At 35.0% G+C, this 23,702-nt stretch overlaps 1 protein-coding gene across 10 annotated transcripts in view; it reads right to left on the bottom strand.

Annotated features, from left to right (window-relative positions):
* Positions 1-23,702, bottom strand: part of LOC129750787 (protein still life, isoform SIF type 1-like) — a 597,153-nt gene that overhangs the window by 7,962 nt on the left and 565,489 nt on the right. For all 10 annotated transcript variants that reach the window (XM_055745852.1, XM_055745850.1, XM_055745854.1 and 7 more), the window contains 4 exons: positions 16,439-16,610; positions 16,188-16,374; positions 15,978-16,128; positions 15,812-15,915 (listed from right to left, as the gene is read on the bottom strand). In XM_055745852.1, coding sequence (XP_055601827.1) covers positions 15,812-15,915; positions 15,978-16,128; positions 16,188-16,374; positions 16,439-16,610 — 614 coding nt within the window. The remainder of the gene's footprint in view (positions 1-15,811; positions 15,916-15,977; positions 16,129-16,187; positions 16,375-16,438; positions 16,611-23,702) is intronic.

Below are 23,702 nucleotides of genomic sequence, written 5' to 3' on the forward strand. Positions count from 1 at the left end.
CGATATCAACTGCAGGTCAGCCAAGGTTATTCTCGCTTCACTTGCATAATTCGAGGCGTCTTCAGCATCTATAGGTCGCCTTAAGTTATGCAATCTAAGCAGAACTGCATGTTTTTCACCAATTTAGTAGTGTCCTGAAAAATCCTGATTTGTTTTTTCGCGGTGTCCTGGTTTTTGACAAAACGACCTGGCATTGCTGTTTTAGGTTTTTAGATGAGAAAATTGTACTCTGAACCGAAAATCACACTTAAAAACCACTAGAAGATTCACTTAAAAGTTCAATTTCAGTGAATTTCTTCATTTCAAGTTGTTCATGTACAATCACTTGTCGTGAGCTTAAGTTTCAAGAGATCGAGTCAATATTCACTTAATAATCACTTAAGTTTGAGGTGACCAGGACCGGAATTTCTCCGAGGTCACTTAAGCCAACTTCACTTGCCCGTCACTTCATATTCAAATGAATTTTTGCATAATGAATGTAAACTATGTCGGGATTGATTGTTTAATTGTGGTTTGGAAGAGAAAAAACAGAGTTGTTTTTGAGTTGGTTGGTCCAGAGTATTTTATATGTTTTTAAACAATTTTTTTTTTCAGAGCTCGACAAAAACATTGGATCACCCGTAGTAGTGGCTTTCTTCAAGTAAAATTGGACATTGAAATGTTTGCTTAAAGGTGAGTGCACTTGTAATGACGAACTCAACGTAATTATTATTCTATTAACTTTCCTCTTACAATCAGGTTCCGGATATGCATTGAGTTCAGATGATGGTTTATTTTGGAAACAGAATGTGCAGTTTAATCAAAGTAGGTTTCAAGAAAACCGCAATAGTTGTTAGTAAATTAAAATTTTTTGGATACAATTTCAGAAAAAATAAGCAACCAGCCTGTCTCGTAACAGTGAGGAAGTGCATGATTTTTAAAACCAAAATTTGAAATTGAATCCAGAAAATGGAAAGATAATAATGTTTTTTTTTATTTCTATTTTTTTAAATAAATTAAGTAATTTTATGATTGATATTCCCAAATTTCACCAAAATCTACACTGCTAAAAATCCACACTTAGAGCACTGAGCTCGAGAGTGTATATTTCTTCACACATACGTGCTTTGATTCCTCAAACTATTTGATGCTAATACGAATTATGTTTGAGTTTTGGTTTGAATTGGAATAAAATATGAAGTTCATTAATTGACACATAGCTTCAATGATTACAATCTTTGAAAAGTTTCACACACTCAACATGGCTGCTATTGGAAGAAAAATAGTTCTGTAGAAGCATTGAAACTTTGATTGAGCCAAATTCAATGCCTTTTCCATCACTTTGAGTGTGCTTTACAAAATAATTGCACCGTTAAAACGCTGTAACTTGCACACACATTTATGGAGGTGAGTTTAGACTTATATTTTCTTGGTTTATGTAAAATAAAAAGATGTTCATTTGCTTTCAGATTAAAATTACCGAAATTCTGGCTTGGATAAGCAGTGGAGCTTAAAACAGACAGCTCGGACGATAAGCCACGAATAAAGGACAGTATCAGTATGATTTAAATTTGGTGAAAATTTGATTTTTTTTTTTGATCAAATAAATTTAATCAACGAAAACAAATTTATACAGCAAACAAAAAAAACATTACAAGTAACAGTAACAAGTAACAAGTATATAATATCTATGTGTGAAATTTCATAATGTTCATCTGTCGCATATAGCACTGATATATTTCCTGAAACATATGTGTAGCACTTATTTTTTAATTGGGAGACAAATTGCAAAAATCTATAAAGCCCGACACAAACCAATATTTGTGGAATTTTTTTTAGTGTACTATAAACGAAAGATATAAATGACCTGGGTGAACGTTTGAAACTCACTTTGCCGCTCACTTGAAATTCACTGGACCGGTCACTTGAGTGATTTTCACTAGACGGTCACATAGAATTCACTTGACATTACATATGGTCAAAATTCACACCAAATCTCATTTACATTGTAAGTGAAAATTATTTCAGTGTATGCTCTAAACAGAGATCAGGGGTGCCAGGTGGTTTCGTCGAAAATCAGGACAATGTAATCCAAAAATCAGGATTTTTCAGGACGCCTTTTGATTTATGGAAATCACAAGCAGCTCTGCTTAGATTGCATAAACAAAAGCGAAATACAGGTGCTGGAAACGCCTTGATCTATAAAATAGCAGTAAGCAGTTTCTTAGCTGGACTTCATATCGAAAAACACCTTTTAAATATCAGCTGAACCAAAGATTACAAACCATCTGTTGAATGGGTTTACCTAGTTTATCACGGTTTTTTTTAATTTTATCAAAATTTAATCACAAATGCGATTATATTTGAGATGTTTTTAATGAAAATCAGGTCAATTAAGGACAAACATTTTAGTATCCGATTTTAGAAAATCAGGACAACGCGAGAGTTTTTTAAAAATCAGAACGATCTTTCAAAAATCAGGACACTTGGCACCTCTGACAGAGATGTCTGGTATTTTTGTCAAAAAATCAGGACACCATAGAGGAAAAAATCGGGTTTTTAGGAAACCTCAAGATTAATGAAAATAATGTGCAGTCGGCAAATTGCATATTTAAAAGCGAAAAGTTGCTGTAACTGCCTAAATTTATGCAAAAACGGTGAGCAGTGAGCAGTGAGCAGTTATTTCGATAAAAAAAACCATTCAAATATCATCTGTACCTAAAATTTCCATCGGGATAATAATTGAGATGTTTTTTTTCCTAATCCGGACAATACAGGACATTTGAAGGACAAGAAAATTCGAGAATATTTGAAAATCGAGACGGTCTTTAATAAATTAGGACGTATCCTGAAAAATCAGGACACTTGGCACCTCTGGCTATAAATTAAGGCTGGTGCGTTTTTTAAATAAATGTGAATGGTTGTTTAAAAGACGTTTGAAAGGCATAACTTGTATTTTATTATTTAAAAATTGTCTTTGCCACAATCATTTAGATTGGATAATTAAAATATTAACTGTCGCTTGAAGAAAAAAAAAAGTTTTAAACAAAACAATTGATTTTCATTATTACAAAACACCTTATGCGTGCTGGGTTCTGGATTAAAAAAGTGTGTTCATGCTTATTGAGCAATGAAATGTGTTAAGCTTACCTTGTGAATAGCGCTTTGTTAAGATTTTTTTTTTGCATGCTGCCCTGTTTGTTGAAAATCTTGTTAAGCCAGAAAGAATAAGGTTTAACAAAAGTTTATTAAGCATTAAGTGACATCATCATCTTTTCAGCATTGTGCTTTTTTCCTTAACATTGAGAGGTACCTATTCCTTAATTCAATAGTGTAAAATTTGAATATCGCTGTTTAACCCGGTCTAAAAAAACTCAATTTTTTTTTGAACTTGTATCAAAACGGCAGTGATGAGCCTTCATTTGGTCTATGAATTTAAAAAAAATTAAGGAACCCATATCTTTTTTGCCCAAGTTTTATGTATCACCCGGGCGCACAGGGGTGCCAGGAGGTTTCATCAAAAATCAGAACAACGCGAAGCTCAAGATTTTGAAGCCCACCTCTTGATTTTTGGATATAACAAGCAGCTCTGCTTAGATTGTATAATTAAAGGCGAAATACAAGTGCTGTAAACGTCTTGATTTATGCAACAGCAGTAAGCAGTTTCTAGGCTAGCCTGCAGTTCATATAAGAAAATCCATTTAAATATTATCTGAACCGAAGATTACCATCTGTTGAATGGGTTTAACTATTTCGTAACAGATCTTATCGATTTTTTCAAGTAAATCAAATGTATACGATTGTTTTTGAAATGATTTTATGAAAATCAGGACAATTCAGGTCATTTATTCAAGAGACCAATTTCCAAAAATCAGGACAACGTGAGAGTTTTTGAAAACTCAGGACGGTCTCTCGAATATCAGGACAAATCCTAATAAGTCCGGACAACTGGCCAGGAAGGTACCAGGAAGAGCGGATAGGCGAGATTCTACACCAAATCCCCCAGTGCTTTGTAATTTGTGCCCCGGCCACAATTTGATTTTTTTTAAATGATAACTTTATCTCCTTATAAAACTATATAAAAAAAGTCGAACATTCAAGCTACTACATTCAACGTCAGAGCTCTCAAGGAAGACACGAGGTGTTGACAGAAAAAAAAACGACAAAAACGAAAAAAAATTCACACTGTAAAAATATATTCACGTACATCGCCTTTTAACGTCTATGAAATCTATTGATCTTATTCTATCTAATAACGATTTAATCTATGTTTATGTATATAACGAGATCGATTTACGATTACAACGAGACTAACAACGGATTGTCGCAAAATTACTTGAACGATTTTGATTTAATTCAATTCCATGCAATCTTTTAGAAGCGCTAGTACTTTTAGTGTACCGGTTCCGAACATGTTTGATTGATTATTTATGTTTAAATGTTCTCGATTAGGAACGATTAGCTGTTACTTTGGTTACTTCGAAAGCACTTTTCCACACAACTACAAAACCGAAACGCGAAACCAACACAATGGAAATGTTTTGGACTAAAACAAACAACCGGAAACCAAGAAGGAAAAGAAAATTTAAAAAAATCAATTGAGAGCAAACGTCTATATCCTTGATTGGCAATCACAGAAAAATGGTGCGCATCCAAAATAAGAAAGCAGAATTTGGCATTTAGAACTGAGGAATCGTTTTGAGAGGATCTAATTATGGCTGGGAGAAAGGATAAAATCACACATTCACAATCTATCTTTAGGGGTAAGGATAAAGCCAATCACAAAAAGCAGCAGAAATTAAAACTTATCAGAAATTATTTCAGTGAAGAAGTTAAAGAATGGACAAGTTTTTTTTTAATAAAAAACGGTCTAGTTTGGAGTTAACATTATGGAACGGAAAAGTGAGAAAAAAGGGAAAGGTGTGTTAACCATTCGACATTTTTGTTTTGTTTTTAATCATTTTGGTGATTTAAACTTTAGTCGGATAAGCCCATTTAGTGTGTTCTGTTATGCAAGATATGCGATTATTTTTAGATAACAAACCAATAGCTTGTTGCTCCGTGATATAAGTCGAAATAGAGTCGTTTTTGGATGTTTCGTTGCAAAATCTATAATAGCTCGATGGAATTGAGTAAGTCGGGTCGTTTACGAAACAATTCCTCATTAAACTAGAAGGTCTGAAACTAACCGACGGCCACGAAGACGGGTAAAACTGTATGAATATCATACGATGTTAATATCAATCGGCACTTATTTAACTGCGATCAAATTTATGCTTTATATACACAGGTGTTGTTTTACAACCTACTCGGAAAAATGGTATTCAATTTAACAATATGTAATACTTAGTGGAAGATTCGGTTTAAAAACGTGAGAAAACGTACGCAAAAAGGTGATACATTACAAATTCTCGTTTTAATGTGCAATTGTTTTGTGTTCACTTTACTTTAGCTTTTTTAGTTTTATTCAATAGTTTCTTACCCGCTTTGCTCTTCGTTTTTTTTTCTAAATGGAAGAATTTCGCTACTCGATTGTTGGTTTTAAAAAATTCATACCTTCGCAAAGACTTAAGACTCATCATGCCGGCACTCTGGTATGAAAAGTATCATTTAACAACAATTTTCTTTGTCGAACTATAATAGAAAACTGATATTTGACTTTGCTGCACGCGAATTTTTGTCTTGGTTTTTTTCTGACTTCTAAAGTATATTTATAACATGTTCTCTTTACTAATATCACCAAATTAAGGATTGTTCACGGATAAAGTTTATCGTTTTAAGTTAGCAGTTTAACCTTCGCTCGACTCGATTACGTGGCAATAAACAACAAGCTGTACTGTTCTTTTGTTTTTTTTTAATTATTATTTTCGATAGCTCGGTTTGATTTTCCGTTTCTCGCTTTGATTTCGCTTTTGTTTTAGCTTCCTTCTCGAAAGTCGATTAACTTTTAGTTTTATTAAAATTGTTCAATATAATCTCCATACTAGGTTAATATAAGTACGCTTCTTACAAGATAATTGGCACAAAATCACAACTTTTTTCATTATAAAATACTATTTTGTATTAAACGTTCTCAAAGTTGTTCGTAAAAAAATATAGATGTTAAAAGTGTTGCTCTCGAAAACGAAAAAGCGTTAAACAGAACTGAAACTCGTCAGCAGGTAAGTGTGATGAAGTAAGTGGAGTTTATGTAAATTCGTCTCATTTTGTAGTGGCGTCCAAGTCGTAATAGTAGTACAGTAGAAGTAGTAGTAATTGTTCCTGCTATTGTTCGGATAGTGTCGGATTGTAGGGATCTCTCAATCGTTACAGTCAGTGGAATTGAGAATCTGTTTTCCGTTACTTGTTCATAAGGGATGTGAGAATACTTGCTAGTTTTTGGAGCGGGTTTAAAATGGGAAGGAGAGGGTTTCTCTTCTGATGGATTTTTTATTTAACATTTATTGCTGCATCTACGGTAAACTCACCTGTATCTGAAGTGTTTATTGGCTAGAATTTGCTATACGATTTGCAATAATTGTTTCTAACGGGGAAGGATTACATTCGTTTTTTTATGTTCTGAGGATAACTTTTTGTTTTCTAATTTAACTATTTCTTTACGGTATAAATGTTGTGTATATTTTCCTTCATTTCCTAGCATCTGAGTATTTGTTAGTTTTGTTCTGTCTTTTGTTTAATGTATATGTTGTTTTTATTGACTACACGGCTACTGTTAAAATGTTTATTGACATTTATACTGTTGCGATAACTTTATTATTTTGGTATGTTTTGGTAGTTCGATTATCCCGAGTGTTGAATTTATGTTGTATGTTAAAAGTTTGCAATAGTTTCCACAGTTGATTTCTTACTCACAGATCTACGTTACGTGATTCGTCTTGCTGCTTGGAAATGATTCAACAAAATATCTGGGATCGTATACATCATGTGGGAAGTCAGTCTGGAAGACAAAATTATATCGCTTGAAATTATTCAAACATGGAGTTTTACCGCTTTTCAAAAACCATAACTTTAGCAGAAATTTAAATTTCCAAAATTTCAACGATTTCAATAAAAAGGGTTTGAAAAAAAAAACGAATAAAGTGGTCTAAAAGACATGTGTTTTGATTCTTAAAAAAAAAGCCAAGTCAGGTTAAGTTTAGCTGAAATCATATGAAAAAGTTGACTTTTTACCATTTTATTAAGATTTTGGCACATTCATATTTGTTCCTGTAAATAAAACCCGTTCAAACGGCAACTAGAAGTTTTTTTTTTTGAATATTAGTGATTTCTTTAGGATACAGCTGTATTTATTCCGTCGTGGGTTTGATATCTGTTATCGTTATGAGTATGCTTAGTTTTGATTTTACTGCTACAAAGCCTTTTGATTTGAGTTTCATCTGTGTGTTAGGTTATTAGTTGATTTAATGGATATAAATGTCTATTTTTCGATCGATCTTAATCGACTTTTGATTTATGTTTCTCTAGCCCTCAGAAGAATAAAAAAAATGTGATCATACTTTGTTTATGGGTCATTCCATACCAAGTGACCATGAAAATGCTACGACCCTCTTCGAGTTCGCTCAAAATCATTAGGGTGACTTATAATAAAGGTAATAAGAAAAATCCAAAGTTTTAAGGGAATCGGACCACCCTCCCCCGGATGGCAGCTCCCCCTTTTCTGAAAATTTCTATAATTTTTGCCAAAAAATACTGTTTTTGTATTTAAATATCTCAAAAATGGTAGAAGCCACAGATAAGATAAGACCATCCCGATAAAGAATATATTACAAGCTATCAAATTTTTCAGCAGTGTTGCCAAACTAGATAATTTTACATTTAAAAACTTTAATAGCGATGATCTCAAAATGCGCCCACTTTTTTTTTATTTGATTGCGTCAATGTATTCAGCGTGAAATTTTACATAAGAATCACTCTTTCACTCAAAATAATATGAGCCGTTTCGGAGATATCAAGCTTTTAAGATGGGAAGTTCGTTTCACCATTACGCCAATACGTCTTTTAAATACGCAGCCGAAAAATGGGTAGCATTAGAGGTACACTTATAGGTACTACACTATTGCACGTTGGAGAAAAAAAACATAAACAAAGCCATTCGATGAATTCGAAAACCGCGCAAAGATATCATAACATTGGATTAGCTAAGTTTTATTGAAAAATTGACAACGGTTATCGACGGCTTGCAAAATAAATTATCTCCACGAAAACTGTAAGTTCATTTCATTTTCAGTTTCTTGAAATTCTATCAAATGGATCACAGTTTCTCAAAACACAGAAACTTCGACAATAGAAAAGAAGAGTTGCAATAATTCTTATCAGTCTTTTTTTCCAAACAATTCCAACAATTTTCAAAATTCGAATTCGTTATGGGAGATTTCTTCAAACGGACATTTCTCTATTGATCTGAATAGTTTAAATTAACATATGGCTTGCAAGAGGACAAGTCTCCACTGATTTGAACAATTTAAATGAAAAAATGGCTTGCAAGAGAACAAGCCCCAATTGATTTTAACGGTTTAAATGAAAAGCTTGCATAAATTTCAAAAGTTTTAATAAAAAAATGGCTTGCAAGAGGACAAGTCCCCGTTGATTTGAAAAGTTTTAACGATGAATAGTTCTGATGAAAAGATGGCTTACAAGAGGACAAGTTCCCATTGATTTGAATAGTTTTGATCAAAAGATGGCTTACAAGAGGACAAGTCCCCATTGATTTGAATAGTTTTAACGAAAAGATGGCTTGCAAGAGGACAAGTCCCACTGATTTGAAAAAAATTAAGTCTCCAATGGTTTGAATAGTTTCAACGAAAAGATGGCTTGCAAGAGGACAAGTCCTCATTGATTTGAATAGTTTAAACGAAAAGATGGCTTGCAAGAGGAAAATTCTCCATTGATTTTAATAGTTTTAATAAAAAGAAGGCTTGCAGGAGGACAAGTCCCCATTGATTTGAATAGTTTTAACGAAAAGATGGCTTGCAAGAGGAAAAGTCCCCATTGATTTGAAAAGTTTAAATAAAAAAATGGTTTGCTAGAGGACATGTCCACATTGATTTGAATAGTTTAAACGAAAAGATGGCTTGCAAGAGGACAAGTCCCCATTGAATTGAATAGTTAAACGAAAAGATGGCTTGCAAGAGGAAAAGTCCCATTGATTAGAATAGTTTAAACGAAAAGATGGCTTGCAAGAGGACAAGTCCCTATTGATTTGAAAAGTTTTAATAAAAAGATGGCTTGCAAGAGGACAAGTCCCCATTGATTTGAATAGTTTTGATAAAAAGATGGCTTGCAAGAGGACAAGTCCCCATTGATTTGAATAGTTTTAACGAAAAGATGGCTTGCAAGAGGACAAGTGCCCATTGATTTGAAAAGTTTTAATAAAAAGAGGGCTTGCAAGAGGACAAGTCGCCATTGATTTGAATAGTTTAACGAAAAGATGGCTTGCAAGAGGACAAGTCCCATTGATTTGAATAGTTTAAACGAAAAGATGGCTTGCAAGAGGACAAGTCCCTATTGATTTGAAAAGTTTTAATAAAAAGATAGCTTGCAAGAGGACAAGTCCCCATTGATTTGAATAGTTTTGATAAAAAGATGGCTTGCAAGACGACAAGTCCCCATTGAATTGAATAGTTTTAACGAAAAGATGGCTTGCAAGAGGACAAGTTCCCATTGATTTGAAAAGTTTCAATAAAAAGATGGCTTGCAAGAGGACAAGTCTCCATTGATTTGAATAGTTAAACGAAAAGATGGCTTGCAAGAGGACAAGTCCCCATTGAATTGAATAGTTTTAACGAAAAGATGGCTTGCAAGAGGACAAGTTGCCATTGATTTGATAAGTTTTAATATAAAGATGGCTTGCAAGAGGACAAGTTCCCATTAATTTGAAGTTTTTATAAAAAGATGGCTAAAAAGATGGCTTGCAAGAGGACAAGTCCCCATTGATTTTAATAGTTTTGATCAAAAGATGGCTTGCAGGAGGACAAGTCCCCATTGATTTGAATAGTTTAAACGAAAAGATTGCTTGCAAGAGAACAAGTCCTTATTGATTTCAATAATTTAAATGGCTTGCAAGAGGACAAGTCCCCATTGGTTTGAAAAGTTTTTATAAAAAAATGGCTTGCAAGAGGACAAGTTCCCATTTATTTGAATAGTTTTGATAAAAAGATGGCTTGCAAGACGACAAATCCCCATTGATTTGAATAGTTTAAACGAAAAGATGGCTTGCAAGAGAACAAGTCCTTATTGATTTCAAAAATTTAAATGGCTTGCACGAGGACAAGTCCACATTGATTTGAAAAGTTTTAATAAAGGGATAGCTTGCAAGAGGACAAGTCCCCATTGATTTGAATAGTTTTGATGAAAAGATGGCTTGCAAGACGACAAGTCCCCATTGAATTGAATAGTTTTAACGAAAAGATGGCTTGCAAGAGGACAAGTCCCCATTGATTTGAAAAGTTTCAATAAAAAGATGGCTTGCAAGAGGACAAGTCCCCATTGATTTGAACAGTTTAAACTAAAAGATGGCTTGCAAGAGAACACGTCCTTATTGATTTCAAAAATTTAAATGGCTTGCACGAGGACAAGTCTACATTGATTTGAATAGTTTAAACGAAAAGGTGGCTTGCACGAGGACAAGTGCCCATTGAAACGAAAAGTTCTAATGATAAAAAAGCTAACAAAAGTCCGATTGATTTGAATAATTTTAACGAAAAGATGGCTTGCAAATGGACAAGTCCGCATTCATTTTAAAAGTTCGTATTGTAAAAATACAAACATTTGGAAATTGCAATTGCAAAATTGATTAAAACAGGACAAGTAAACGTTGATCATAAAGTTGATTATCCTTAGAAGTCGATGAGGATTTGTCTATAAAAAGAAGACAAATCCTCATCGACTGCTAAGTTTCAAATGAAAGTGGCTTGCAAAAAAAAAGCAATCGTTAATTTATTTCAAAACTCCGGTTAAAAGATGACTTACAGCTGTTCTTTGGTAGTGTCTACTTCAAAGGTCCTTAGTCTTATTTGAGATGATGGCAATGACATCAAGAAAAAAAAACAAATTCTCGTTTGCATGTTTTCAAGAGTGGAGAAGGAGACGAATGTGGTGGATAAAGGCAAGAATACAGTAGTGAAGAAAAATACATTAATTATTTGTGAGTTTCACTATTCTTGAAAAGTTATTAAGTATAATGTGCTGGCATCACGGAGTATGCACTCGAATGAACTGCAATATTTGTAAAGTTCCTATTGATCGAAATCAGCGGAATACATAAAACAGAATTCATTCGGAGAGTTTTGAGTGAGTGTGCGTGTAGAAAAATATTATAAGGGGGTATCCATAAATTACGTAACGCTCCTAGGGGAGGGAGGGAGTAAGCTCGAGCGTTACGAATTGTGACATAGGGGAGGGGGGGAGGTATGCTCATCATTACGTAACGATTTTTTCCTTAAAATTTCAGTTAAATCGCAGCTATTTTTATGTCATGCAATTTTCGCAGAATCAGATGCAAACAATTCTTCTCGTAATAAGACAATCGATTTATTTTATCAGAGAGTTATCAATGACTACTTAGAAGCGATTTGGATATATATTGATTTCGTTATGAAAACGTAAGAAAAATTTATGTTAAAATCTTTCTTTACCTTCGAAAATCAGTATTTAAAAACATGAGAAGATGGGGGGGGGGGGCGGGGGGAGGGGTAATTATCAGCGTTACGTAATTTTCATAGGGGGGTACGTCAAAACGTTACGATTTGTGACATACGGGGGGGAGGGGGTAAAAAAAGTGCATTTTTTGCGTTACGTAATTTATGGATGCCGCCTAACGGAATGGGAGAAAAACGGTCATTCTTTTGGCGTCTTTTGAGAAGGAAAGTTTGTGCGCGGTTTGTCTTAGTGAGTCTCGAAAATGAAAACTAGCTGAAGCTGCTGGAACACACACTGTATGTGTTTGCGCGATCCATCAAAATTTTAAATTGGAATTTTGGGGCGTGAAACTCAACCAGGTTGAAGCAGAAGAGAAAGGCGTTAAAACTTTCAGCTCATATCGTGATGTGTTAAAGCAGAATCTGTGCGATCCTCAAACCGAGATGTGTTTTTTACAAAAATGTGCTATCGACCAAATAACGTGCAAGAATGGACACAACAAGAGCGCTGTTGCTTGCAAACGATCGTATGAGGTGTTGAAACGTTCGCCGAACAGTTTTTTAAAACCTATCCCAAACGTGCGTAAGCACGACTTTGTGTCTTCTGCGTATTATCTTGAACATGATAAGATCGTTCCTTTAAATTGTGTGATGATTTCGGACTTCTTTGATCATAATACGGCATCTTTTTATGCTTTCCAGAAGGCATTCATAGGATTCGTAAAGCTGCATTTGCCAAAATTGAAAAAAAAGTAATTTACGTCTCCGATGGTGCTGTTGCGCAATATAAAAATCTATTCAAGTTGATTAATCTATTAAATCACCACAAAGAGTTTGGTTTTCCATCTGAATGGAACTTCTTTGTAACAGCCCATGGCAAGGGTCCAAGTGATGGATTGGGTGGAACCCTCAAACGACTGGCAACGAGAGCAAGTGTGCAAGGTGCCATAATTCAACCTCCCAAAGATCTGTTCGAATGAGCGCGTTGCAATTGCAAAAAAACGGCTAAAAAATTGTATCCGCTGAAGAATGCATTGAAATGAAAAGAATCCTCAAAGCTAGATTTGATTCTATCAAATTAATTCAAGGGATAAGAGAAATGCATTCAGCAACACCTCATTTTGAAGTTTCAATTATAATGAAAATACTGCCAAGCTCAGGTGTGAGAACTAATTTTAAATTGATTGCAAGATTCTTATGTAAAATTTTACGCTGAATACATTGACGCCATCAAATAAAAAAAAAGTGTGAACATTTTGAGATAATCGCAATTTAAGTTTTAAGTTCAAAATTATCTAGTTTGACAAAACTGCTTAAAAATATGATAGCTTATAATATATTCTTTATAGGGATGGTCTTATCTTATCTATGGCTTCTACCGTTTTTGAGATATTTAAAACAAAAACTTTTTTTGTTGTTGCAAAAATTACTCAATTTTTAAAAAAAATGGGAAGCTGGCTTACGGAGGAGGGTGGTCCGATTCCCTCAAAACCTTGGATTATTCTTATTGACATTTTAATAAGTCACCCTAATGATTTTGAGCGAAATCGAAGAGGGTCGTTGCATTTTCAAATTCACTTGGTATGGAATGACCCTAATGTTTTTTGATTCATAAGAATTCCTTTTGCTTGCGACATTCAATCAAAGAAAGAGTTTATAGAAAAAAAAATACAAAGTACAGTATGCATAATATTGTATTCTGATTCAAGAGAAAAGTGAAAAAGTTTTGAAATTGTGCACTTAACTTCTTGCGTTAATGTAGAGTTATTTAATTAGTGTGTGCAACAACAAATAACCCCATTTTAGATTATCAATGCTAAAATTTTATTTGATATGATCGATGTCAATCAAAACATTTGATTCAAACTTTTTCTAAGATTAAGTTCAATTTTGAACTAATAATTTAAAGTTATTTCTTGAGTATATAAATCGAATCCAAAAAGTTATGAAAACATCCGGAATGTGTTTTACAAATAAAACCGATAATTTCATAGTAGAACCATATAGTAATAATCGCATTGTACGCCAAACTCTTTGCTTTGAAAATGCATTTAAACCGATAAGCTTTGCATGACGTTAAATCGATGAATGCAATTCAGATGAAATAGAACGCTAAAAAATCTCGAAAACGAAACTCCTACCACTGTCAACCTAGACATGGATTTCATCGTTATCGAGCGAAGCCTGCCGTTCGACGTCGAAGCTGGTCTGGTGGTAGAGCTTGGCCCGGGAGGATTTCTTCCGCGCACGACTTTGTCGCGCGCGGGCTTTTTGTTATGGAGGCTGCATGTCCTGCATGATGCACTCCATACAAGAAGCATAGAGATGCTGATGATGAGGTGGAGGCTGCTGTTGTGGTTGTTGTTGTTGCTGTAACTGTTGCTGGGGTTGATGTGACTGGGATTGAGGCGGTAGCGGAAGTTGTCTTCTCGATTGCATCGGGTGATGATCGTGATCGATTCGGGCGTAGTGGAGGGAGCTAGAATCTCTCTGATTGTAATCGAGAAAACTTGAACTATCGATCGAGCGTGATGAGGACAGGCGATACATGCGTTGAGGAGAGGAGCTGCGACTGTAGCTCTTAGGGATGGGCATAGGACCACGGTTGTAGGGACGTTCTGGAGAGGGAACGCGACTGTAGAATCGTTGAGGTGAGACGCCACCTCGACTGCTGCCGGAGTGTTTCGGTGGGGAGTATCCACGGCCTCCGTAACATTGAGGTGACAGCCCACGGGAATATCGTTGAGGTGAAGGACCTCTACTGTTGTAATTGGATTGGGGTGAAAGGCCGCGAGGGTAATGACGTTGAGGAGAACGACTGCGGCAGTATCCACGTTGGGGAGACGAGCTTCGGCTGTACATGTGCTGAGGTGAGGGTCCTCTACTGTAGTTTCTTTGAGGTGATGCTCCTCGACTGTAGTTTCGCTGTGGAGATGGACCACGGCTCATCGAACTCTGCGGTGATATTCCCTTGAATGATGATTGAGGAGACACCGAAAGACCTCGAGTAACGGAAGCTTGCGGAGATAAGCCACGGGCGTAACATCTATTGGGTGAAGGATCTCGACTGTAGAGATTTCCAGGGGAACTGCTCCGGCTGATGGATTTACTACGTTCCGAAGAGACACTGTATCGCTTCTTATGGTCTCCGGAAGACGGCATCTCGAAGCTCGTGTTAGGTGAATAGTTATAGTTTTCGTAGTTTTCCAAATATTTCTTCCGCTCAGCACTTCCAACCGAAGCGCTTCTTTTGGCTCGCCGATGTCGTTCTTCTTTGACGTTTTGATAAATGTGAGGGTAATCTTTCTCTACTCCTAAATACTCGCTGGACATAGAAAGGTAGCATCTATTGGACGATTGGTATTGCTCATAATCTGAAGACAGGTTGGGATCAGTTTTTGATGCGGTACTGTCGGAACTTTCAGACGGTTTGTTTACACTAGGACTGGAAGGACGCTTGAGGATTCCCCCAACGATACCACCGTTGGAGTTCTTTTTCTTAAGGATACTTTCACCAGCTTTCTTATTAGGATTCGGGCTAGAAGATCTCCTAGCTCGATCAGGACTCTTTTCAATTCGCACGTTTCGCTCGATATCAATGCTATTTCTAGGAGACTTAATTTTAATTATTTTAATGGGACTCTTCTCTCTTTCAACTCCCTTCCCACGTTTCGGTGATTTAGATTTTTCAATTCCGGTTGTAGTATTTGCATCCGGGGAGGAATTCGCAGATGATGCGCTTAGCGTATTGCGCGAATCACTCTCCTGCTTGGGCGAAGTATTTTCCGGCAGAGGAGGCGAAGGGAACTCTTCTGGAGAGGATTGCTTCGCGTCCTCTTTCGGAGATTCTTCGCTATCGTATTTGCCTTCATCATCAAACAACACAGGCGAAGACGAATCAGAAACTTTAGACTGCGCAAAGATTGTGGTAACTGTGGAATGTGTGGTTTTGTTAGGAGGAGAGGTAATCGTCCCGGTCGAAGTCACTGTATGTTGTTTTCCCTGTTCACTTTCGTAATGTTTTTCCTTCAAGTCTTCCATGTACTGTACAATGTCAGTCTCGATAAGGCTGTCCAGGTTCAGTTCTTTGAGATGCTTATCCATTGCACTGTCGGTATCGGTCTGTTTCTGTTCGTTCACTTTCGACTCAAACATTTCTACAACACTTTTATCACTACTAGGAGAAATTGGCTTACCTAAGTCTTTCATCAGCACTGGGTGATACGTTGCCGGTGGATGAGACGATTGGATTAGACGGGCCTGACTTCCGGTACTTCCAACGGATAGTGTGGATGTTGTGCTACGATTGAACACCAATTATTACAATGTCCACACTTATCACACAGTGTGTCCCAAACTTACCTCAAAGTCAGATGATTTGGCGTCTTACCCAGACTAGATTTTGGCTTCACGGATCCATGCTGAGAATCATCTTCCCCTTCCGATTTGGTTCCGGGATCTGACTTTTCCGGTTCACGCTCGCTCAGATTTCGTCGGCAGGCGGCAACTTGTTCTACAAAAACGAATAAATCATAAGAAAATCCTTAAAAAATTACCCCACAATCAACCTACCACCAACATCGCCGACGGTTTTGCTGCGCATCCGAAACTGTCCGCTGTACTGCGGAACAGGAGGATCGTCCGCCTCCTGGCTGCCGGAAGTTGTATTATCGTAATCGATGTTACCCGACGAGTGGCGCTGATTTATCTTAGACTTTTTCGGTTTCCCAAGCGTTTGCGAACCTTGCATTATCTGGGGCTGTAAAATACGCAAAAGCTTATTTTCCCTTCCTTAAAACTAGTTAACTTTTAAGTGAGCTAACCTGTTGCTTTGGACGCTCCAGGGTTTGGGAGTTGCCGGAGGAAATACCGACACCGACCATCGAGTTCATACTGCCACCCATGCTCTTGAGTGACGGGATCGACATGTTGCGGACACTTTCCCGTATGATCTGCCGGATGGTTTTGAGGAATGCGTTGCGGAAGTCGGCGGTGCTGAAAAATTAAGAGCGATTTGATTAGGTTTGAACGTGAGCTTGATTGCAAACTAAAATTGGTTAAATTTTTGCACAACTTTAGGCCTGAACAATTTTTCTTTTGTCATCCCTCCGATATTTTCAAAGACCCAAAGGGGGAAATAAATAAAGCTTAAGAAATTTAAGAAAAACATTAATAAATTCAAACAATTCCAAGACCTCAAAAAAACAACCGTGGAAGATGGAATTTTTCTTCTTTCGTATTTTTGGTTTTCCGGAAGCTTCGAGCTTCCGCGTAATCCGACCCAGCATGTTTATACAAACCCCTTGTAGTTACCGAGCTATGCGCCTGGATTATATGCAAAATCAGAGCAAAACCAGGTCAAAATTGAGTGAAAATATGTACCTATTCGACCCACTAGAACACAATTTGTTAGGGTAAAATTCACAGAAACTTAGTTTTATAATTTTAAACAACTTTTGTTCTGCGAGAAACAAAGATTAGGAAAAACATTTGGAATTTTTATAATAGCATAACTACAGGCGCTAATGAACAGGACTTTCGGTATATTTTTGGTTGTAGTTTTCACACGAACATTTTTCCTTTTATTTTAAACATTTTAAGACTAACTTCAAGCTTTATTTTATGTTTTAATTACAAAAATTGTAGCTCTAAGAACTCAGATATTTCAACTTATGTAAAAAATTAATATTAAACATATATGTACTTATGTTTCGAATTGTTGTTGTTGTTTACCGACCCCGTCATTGGACGGAGTTGATGTTTCATCTCTACTATCTAAGGATTTTTATCCTTAAAAATCAATTCAGATTGGTGGTAGCTCTCAGTTCTAACTGCCAATCATTATTTTATCGAAAAAACATATGGACTAAGGATTTCTGAGGCTAAATTGATAACTTTTCTGAAAACATGTAGGTCCATTTTCAGCTTTCTCATTTTTTCAACCTTTCCAAACTATAACTTTTGACAGTTGCTTATCGAAAAATTTTCGTTTGTATAGATTTTGAGGTTTGCATATTTTGAAACTGTCTATGCAAAAAGTAATTGGCTTTGGCTTTATGGCGATTTCAGTAAACCTCGTCTAAATAGGATTAAGTTAAATGATTTCCAGCCTGTTTTCAAAATTGAAAACTGTTTAGAAAATCAATGTGATTGAAAAACTCTCAAAATCCATTCAAGCGCGACCGCACACTGATTAAGTTAAAAAGCAAATGAAGCACGTCTAATGATTCCTGAAATCAGTAGTATAAACAATCACAATAATCCACTGCCAGCCTAGTAAATGCGCCTCAAAGTATGTTAAAAAAAATATTCTATTAACTGTTATACGAACAAAGTAAGCGCCTGGAAGGCAGGCTATAAAGTTATTTATTTGTACTACTTAAATTTATCATTTTAAGAAATTATTTAAGGAAAAATCTACAAGACTTCTTTAATTCTTAGAAATAGAAAGATTATTCGAATCTGCGTTAAACTCGTTATTGTTCATGATTAACATATAATTTTTCATGGTAAACAAGCCTGCGCAGTCTTATAAAACTGCAGCTTTGCAGCGTGTGTACTTTCGAATTACTATATTATTTTGCTATATTTCACTAACTTAGCGCAACTTTTTAACTCAAACAATTATACAAACACTGGGTCAGAATGCGCTCAAGACCACGTGTTTTATGCCTCAATTTTGAATGCCGTAACGTAACTTTTGCGAAAACCCGAATATCAAAACGAAATGTCTTTCTTTTTATTTGCTGACTCCCAAATTATGATGAGAATGCATGATTAGAACAAATTACGTCATTTTTGAAGTTTTAAAGGTATTTTAAAGGCAATATTCCTTTCGAAAAATATCATCAATTGCCGTATTTGCCGCGATTTTGTCCTGAAATTAACTTTCGTTGGGCTACTTGAAGGCGTTTTAACTATGCGGATATCAAAAAAAGTATTTTTAAAAGCGAAATTTTCGAAAAGTTTAGCAATAATAACAAATTAAAACCATATCATGATTTGCTAGCAAAAGTACGATAAACATGCTGTCGGATCCTTCGCAGGAAACTTCCGGACAAATTTAAATTGAGATCAATCACTCGCGTCTGTTACCTCCAAAATTCACTTATAGACTGAGCATCTTTTCGTTTTAATGTTTCTCCCTCTCTTTTCAATGGGCGATGGGCACGCTCGCAATCCCGGTATACGATTTCTCGTGTGTTAAACAGAGAAAGCTATAGCCTTCACTCCAATTTCACTCCGATTAGCTGTCATTCTTATGGAAATCTGTGTAAGAGTAAAGAGCAAGCTTTATTCTTTTTAGCAGGCCCAATCCCAATAATCGATCCAAAACGATATTTGCACGCTCTACAAAGAATATTCATAGTCAATCAAAGTTTACTCAAAACGTGCTTTGTACTATTTTGAGATTTTCAATTATGCGTTACATCTATATTCTACAATCTCCTCATCTTCTACTCTCTAGAATCCAATAAAGAAAAAAAATATTTTGTGCAATTTACAATAAATAAAAATATGAGTTGTTTTTTTTTGGAAAAATATCATTTATATATTAAAAAACTTTGATAAAGCTGCTTTCAATACAAATACTACTGTTTTGAAAACGTTGAAAGGAAGGCTTTTTTTTGCTCAATAATGACAATCCTCAGAACTCTTTCAGTCAATCGGAAAACAACTACTTAACCACATTTTTACGTTCCATTATATTTGGAAAAAAATCTTCTTCACATCCTGTTTTCATTGAAATCATTTTTTTTTTGTATTAATTTCTGACTACATAATCAAAAGCCCCGCCATATTTTATTTTCGCTAATTTATTTTTTGTAACCTTTTTTTCACCTTAATATTATTTTTTCAAGAAACTTCGCTGTTCAATCGAAGCTTTTAATATAAAATATCAATTGGTTTGGAATTTATTCCTTGTTTCTTTTTAATTTCGCATTTCACACATTAAATCTTATTTAGCTCTAGGAAGAAATTATTCTTCAATTTGTTGTTTTTTTCATCGTTCAAATCTAGAGTTTAAAATGTTTCCCTTGTTTTTATAAAGACAAACTATTTTTCAACAGACCTTTTTCTACTTTTTTTTTAGCATTGCTCTTCACAGCAATTTTCTCACTTAAATCCCATATTGTTTTATTTAATATTGCTGGCTACACAATCATTAAAAATAATTCTTTCATATTACCAATTTAAAACATGAAGGAATATAATTTAAAATATATTTTTGGTTTCACATAATTTAATTTTATTTGGGTTTTTTCTTGAATTTAAACGATTTTTGTTCAAGGGTATCTCATTATAAATTATTCAATTTACTTTGAAATAATCACCGAATTTTCCACAAAACTTTTTTTTTTATTTAACTTTTTTTTTAATATTATTTTCACAACCGCAATTTTCTTCACCAAATCACTTTTTGTTTTCAAATTGCTGGTTAAACAATCATAAGACCTAGCGTTCTTTAATGTTGGCAACATCAATCTCTTATTTTCTGTTTAAATACGAATACAATTTTGTACTATTTTTTAAAAGTTTTTTTCACATTCCATCATAATCCTTTTTTTTTGCTTTTTTTAAGAATATTAAATTACCATTTTCATGTTCTTTAGTCTAATAATGAGATTTGAATTTTCCATAAGATTTATTTCTTCAAGGAATATTTCAACCCTTTTTTTTAATTTTTAAATATAGTTCTTATTACAACGCTTCTCTCATTGCGATCCTTTTGTTTTTATTCTTTATTGCTGGCTACGAAATCATACACACATACTTTCTTCCAGTTTTGCAACATCAATCCATTGAATCTTTGATATTTTAAAAGACATTCACCGTCTTAGTCGATTCAGGCTTTACAGACTGAATTAATGACGTGGACAACTTAAGATAAACATATTCCATTGATTCCACATTTAACACATTCTTTCTTTCTTTTTTTTTTCGTTCTTCAGAACTTTTTTTCATTTTTGCAACATCAATTTCTTTGTATCTCTTTCCCACGAAACTCTTTCTTTAAAGAAACTATTAAATCACAATTTTAAAAAATATTTTTTAAATATCGTTCCTCGCGTAATTTTTCTTATTGAAATCCGATTTTATTTTTAAATTAATTTTTACTAACAACACAATCCCAAGATCATCTGCATCCCTCCTTTCAATTTGGCAAAATCAATTCATTTAATATTTTTTGGATTTTATTTAATTTAATTTTTTTCTAGGATACTCACTGTTACATCGAAAAACTTTTTTTTTACAATTACAAAGAAACCTAAGAAGCTTTTCTTTTTTTTGTCTTTTTCTTGTTTTTTTTATCACAATTGCTTATAATTATTATTTTTCTGTTTCTTTCTTCTTCTTTTTTCTATTTTTCTTTTATTTAAAGAACTTCGCCTTATCATCGAAATTCCACATCATTTGTTATTGAACTTCGCCTTCCCATCGAAGTCAATTATTCTATACTAAGAACTTCGCCTTCCCATCGAAGTCTTTCAATTTTTTCTTTAATTTGCATTCTATTGCAACTAAAACTACTTATGAGAACTCCGCCTTCCCATCGAAGCCTCATTCTTTGTTAAATATTATTTATTTTCCTTCCAATCAAACATCCAGGATCTTCGCCTTCTCATCGAAGTCCTGCTTCTGGAAAAAAACTTCTTAGTTTTCTCTATCTCTATTTGTATCTTTCGCACATCCTCTAAAATATTTTTCAAATTCCTCCCCTTCTTACTAGCACCAATTGCACCTTCCACACTTTCCTTCTTTTCGTCCAGAATACACTTACTGATCCGGGGAGTCACGACTGTGCCAATGTCGGATCCTTCGCAGGAAACTTCCGGACAAATTTAAATTGAGTTCAATCACTCGTTTCTGTTCCCTCCAAAATTCGCTAATGGGCGATGTAATCGAAAAGTTATTCTTTCTCTCCTTAAGAAAACCCATTTAGAACTGTCAAAAGTTGGGTGAAATTATAGCTGCATCCCACTTCGACATATGCAAAACCATCACCCAAATTCGTCAGCGCTTCCATCGCCTATAGTCTAGTTGTTGAGCATCTTTTCGCTTTAATGTGTCTCCCTCTCTTTTCAATAATCGTTCCAAAACGATATTTACACGCACCACAAAGAATATTCATAGTCAATCAAAGTTTACTCAAAACGTGCTTTGTACTATTTTGAGATTTTCAATTATGCGTTACATCTCTATTCTACAAATGCTACGAATCATTTGGTGTTTCAAATATTATATTTCGTATAATCATTGTTTTATTTCTGGCCATCCGTTCGGTATGGTGCGTTCTATCTACTAGTTTTGGCGTTCTACCCCATGGGGTGCTTTCTAGCTGTTGAAGTTTTTTTTAAGTATCTCAAAAATCAAGTTTTTTAATTTTTTTCTTCTTAAAAAGAAGTAGGGTAAAACTGTACAAGACGCACCAGCTAAGCATAATTGCTGTTTACAGCGATACCAATCATTTAAGAATCAAATTGAAAGTTGGCGACGATTCAGGGATCAAATTTACGTATTATCGAAAAGGAAAAATATGATAAAAATACGATTTTGACTATATTTTTGTAAAAAAACTAAAACAACTAAAAAACAAACCGCGGGGTAGAACGCCAAAACTAGTGGTTAGAACGCACCAAACAGGAAGGGTGGTAAGAAATAGAACACTGATTACACGGAATGTAATTATTGAAACACCAAATGTTTAATTACATGTTCATCGTATTTTTGTAAACTACCGTTCTTCGGCTAAAAATCATTTAATATTTCGCTTTTCAAAATACACTTTTTTTAATCCTTATAGAGAAAACGCCTTCAAGTAGGCAACGAAATTCATTTTTTTTTTACTGATATAGTGATATTGCGGCAAACATGGCTGGGAACATGGCGGCCGATAATTTTTTCGAGTCGAATATTGGTGCACCGTTTTAACTCTAACAAGGACAAAATATGCTATAGCTATGCATTATTTTCGTAACTTGGGAGTCAGCAAATAAATAGAATTGCATTTTGTTTTGATATTCGGGTTTTCTCAAAAGTTAACAGCATTCAAAAATTGAGCGTAAAACACGTGGTCTTGTGGGCATTCTGCACCATTTGTCATATGAAAAATAACAAGTTTCACGCTGATTCATTTAATTCCTCTGTATCTAAGAACTAAAGTAGATTTTGTGAACTTTTTATCTATTGAATGATGAAAAAGCATGTTTGCTACAATAAAATTGACGAAAAACATCATTCCAAACCGTAGGTTAGTGTATATTTGAAAAAGAATGACATGGGCCATCTTACCCGCTGGTGCGTCATGTACAGTTTTCCCCCAAATCAGCTTTCTCAGTCATCGTAGGAAATGTTCAATTTGGTTCTTAAACAATTGGTAGCGTTGTACCGTTTTCCCCTACTAACGTATCCAAGTCATTTTTTTCAAACTGAGACCTGAGACAAGAGACAAGAGACATGAGAAATGAAACCTGAGACATGAGACTTGAGACATGAGATCTGTGACCTGAGACAAGAGACTTGAGACCTGGACTTGAGACCGGAGACATAAGACGTAAGACATGAGACATGAGAAATGTAATCTGAGATCTAAGACATGATAACTGAGACCTGAGACATGAAACATTCGACCTGAGACTGGAGACATGAGACATGAGAATTGTCTCATTTCTCATATCTCATGTGTCAGGTCTCAAGTTTCAAGTCTCAGGTCTCATATCTCAGGTCTCATGTCTAATATCTCTGGTCTCAGGTCCCATGTCTCAGGTCTCTGGTCTGAGGTCTCAGGTCTCAAGTCTCAGGTTTCAAGTCTCACGTCTCAAATCTCAAGTCTCAGGTCTCAGGTCTCAAATCTCATGTCTCAGGTCTAATGTCTAAGGTCTCCAGTCTCATGCTCTTGTCTCAGATTCTTCCAGTTTCAAAAACAATTCTAAGTGTTTTCTTTTGAAAAGAACTTTTAATAATATTTTCTTTCAAGTACCGCGTAAATTGCGAAAACAGCTTAAAAAATCCGCGTTAAATCCCGAAAACCGCGTAAAAAGCCTTGTTAAAGACCCCGAAAAAATCTCGAGAAAAACCTTACTG

Source organism: Uranotaenia lowii, chromosome 3 (genome assembly GCF_029784155.1).
Source record: "Uranotaenia lowii strain MFRU-FL chromosome 3, ASM2978415v1, whole genome shotgun sequence".
In the NCBI taxonomy this organism is placed as follows: Eukaryota; Metazoa; Arthropoda; class Insecta; order Diptera; family Culicidae; genus Uranotaenia; species Uranotaenia lowii.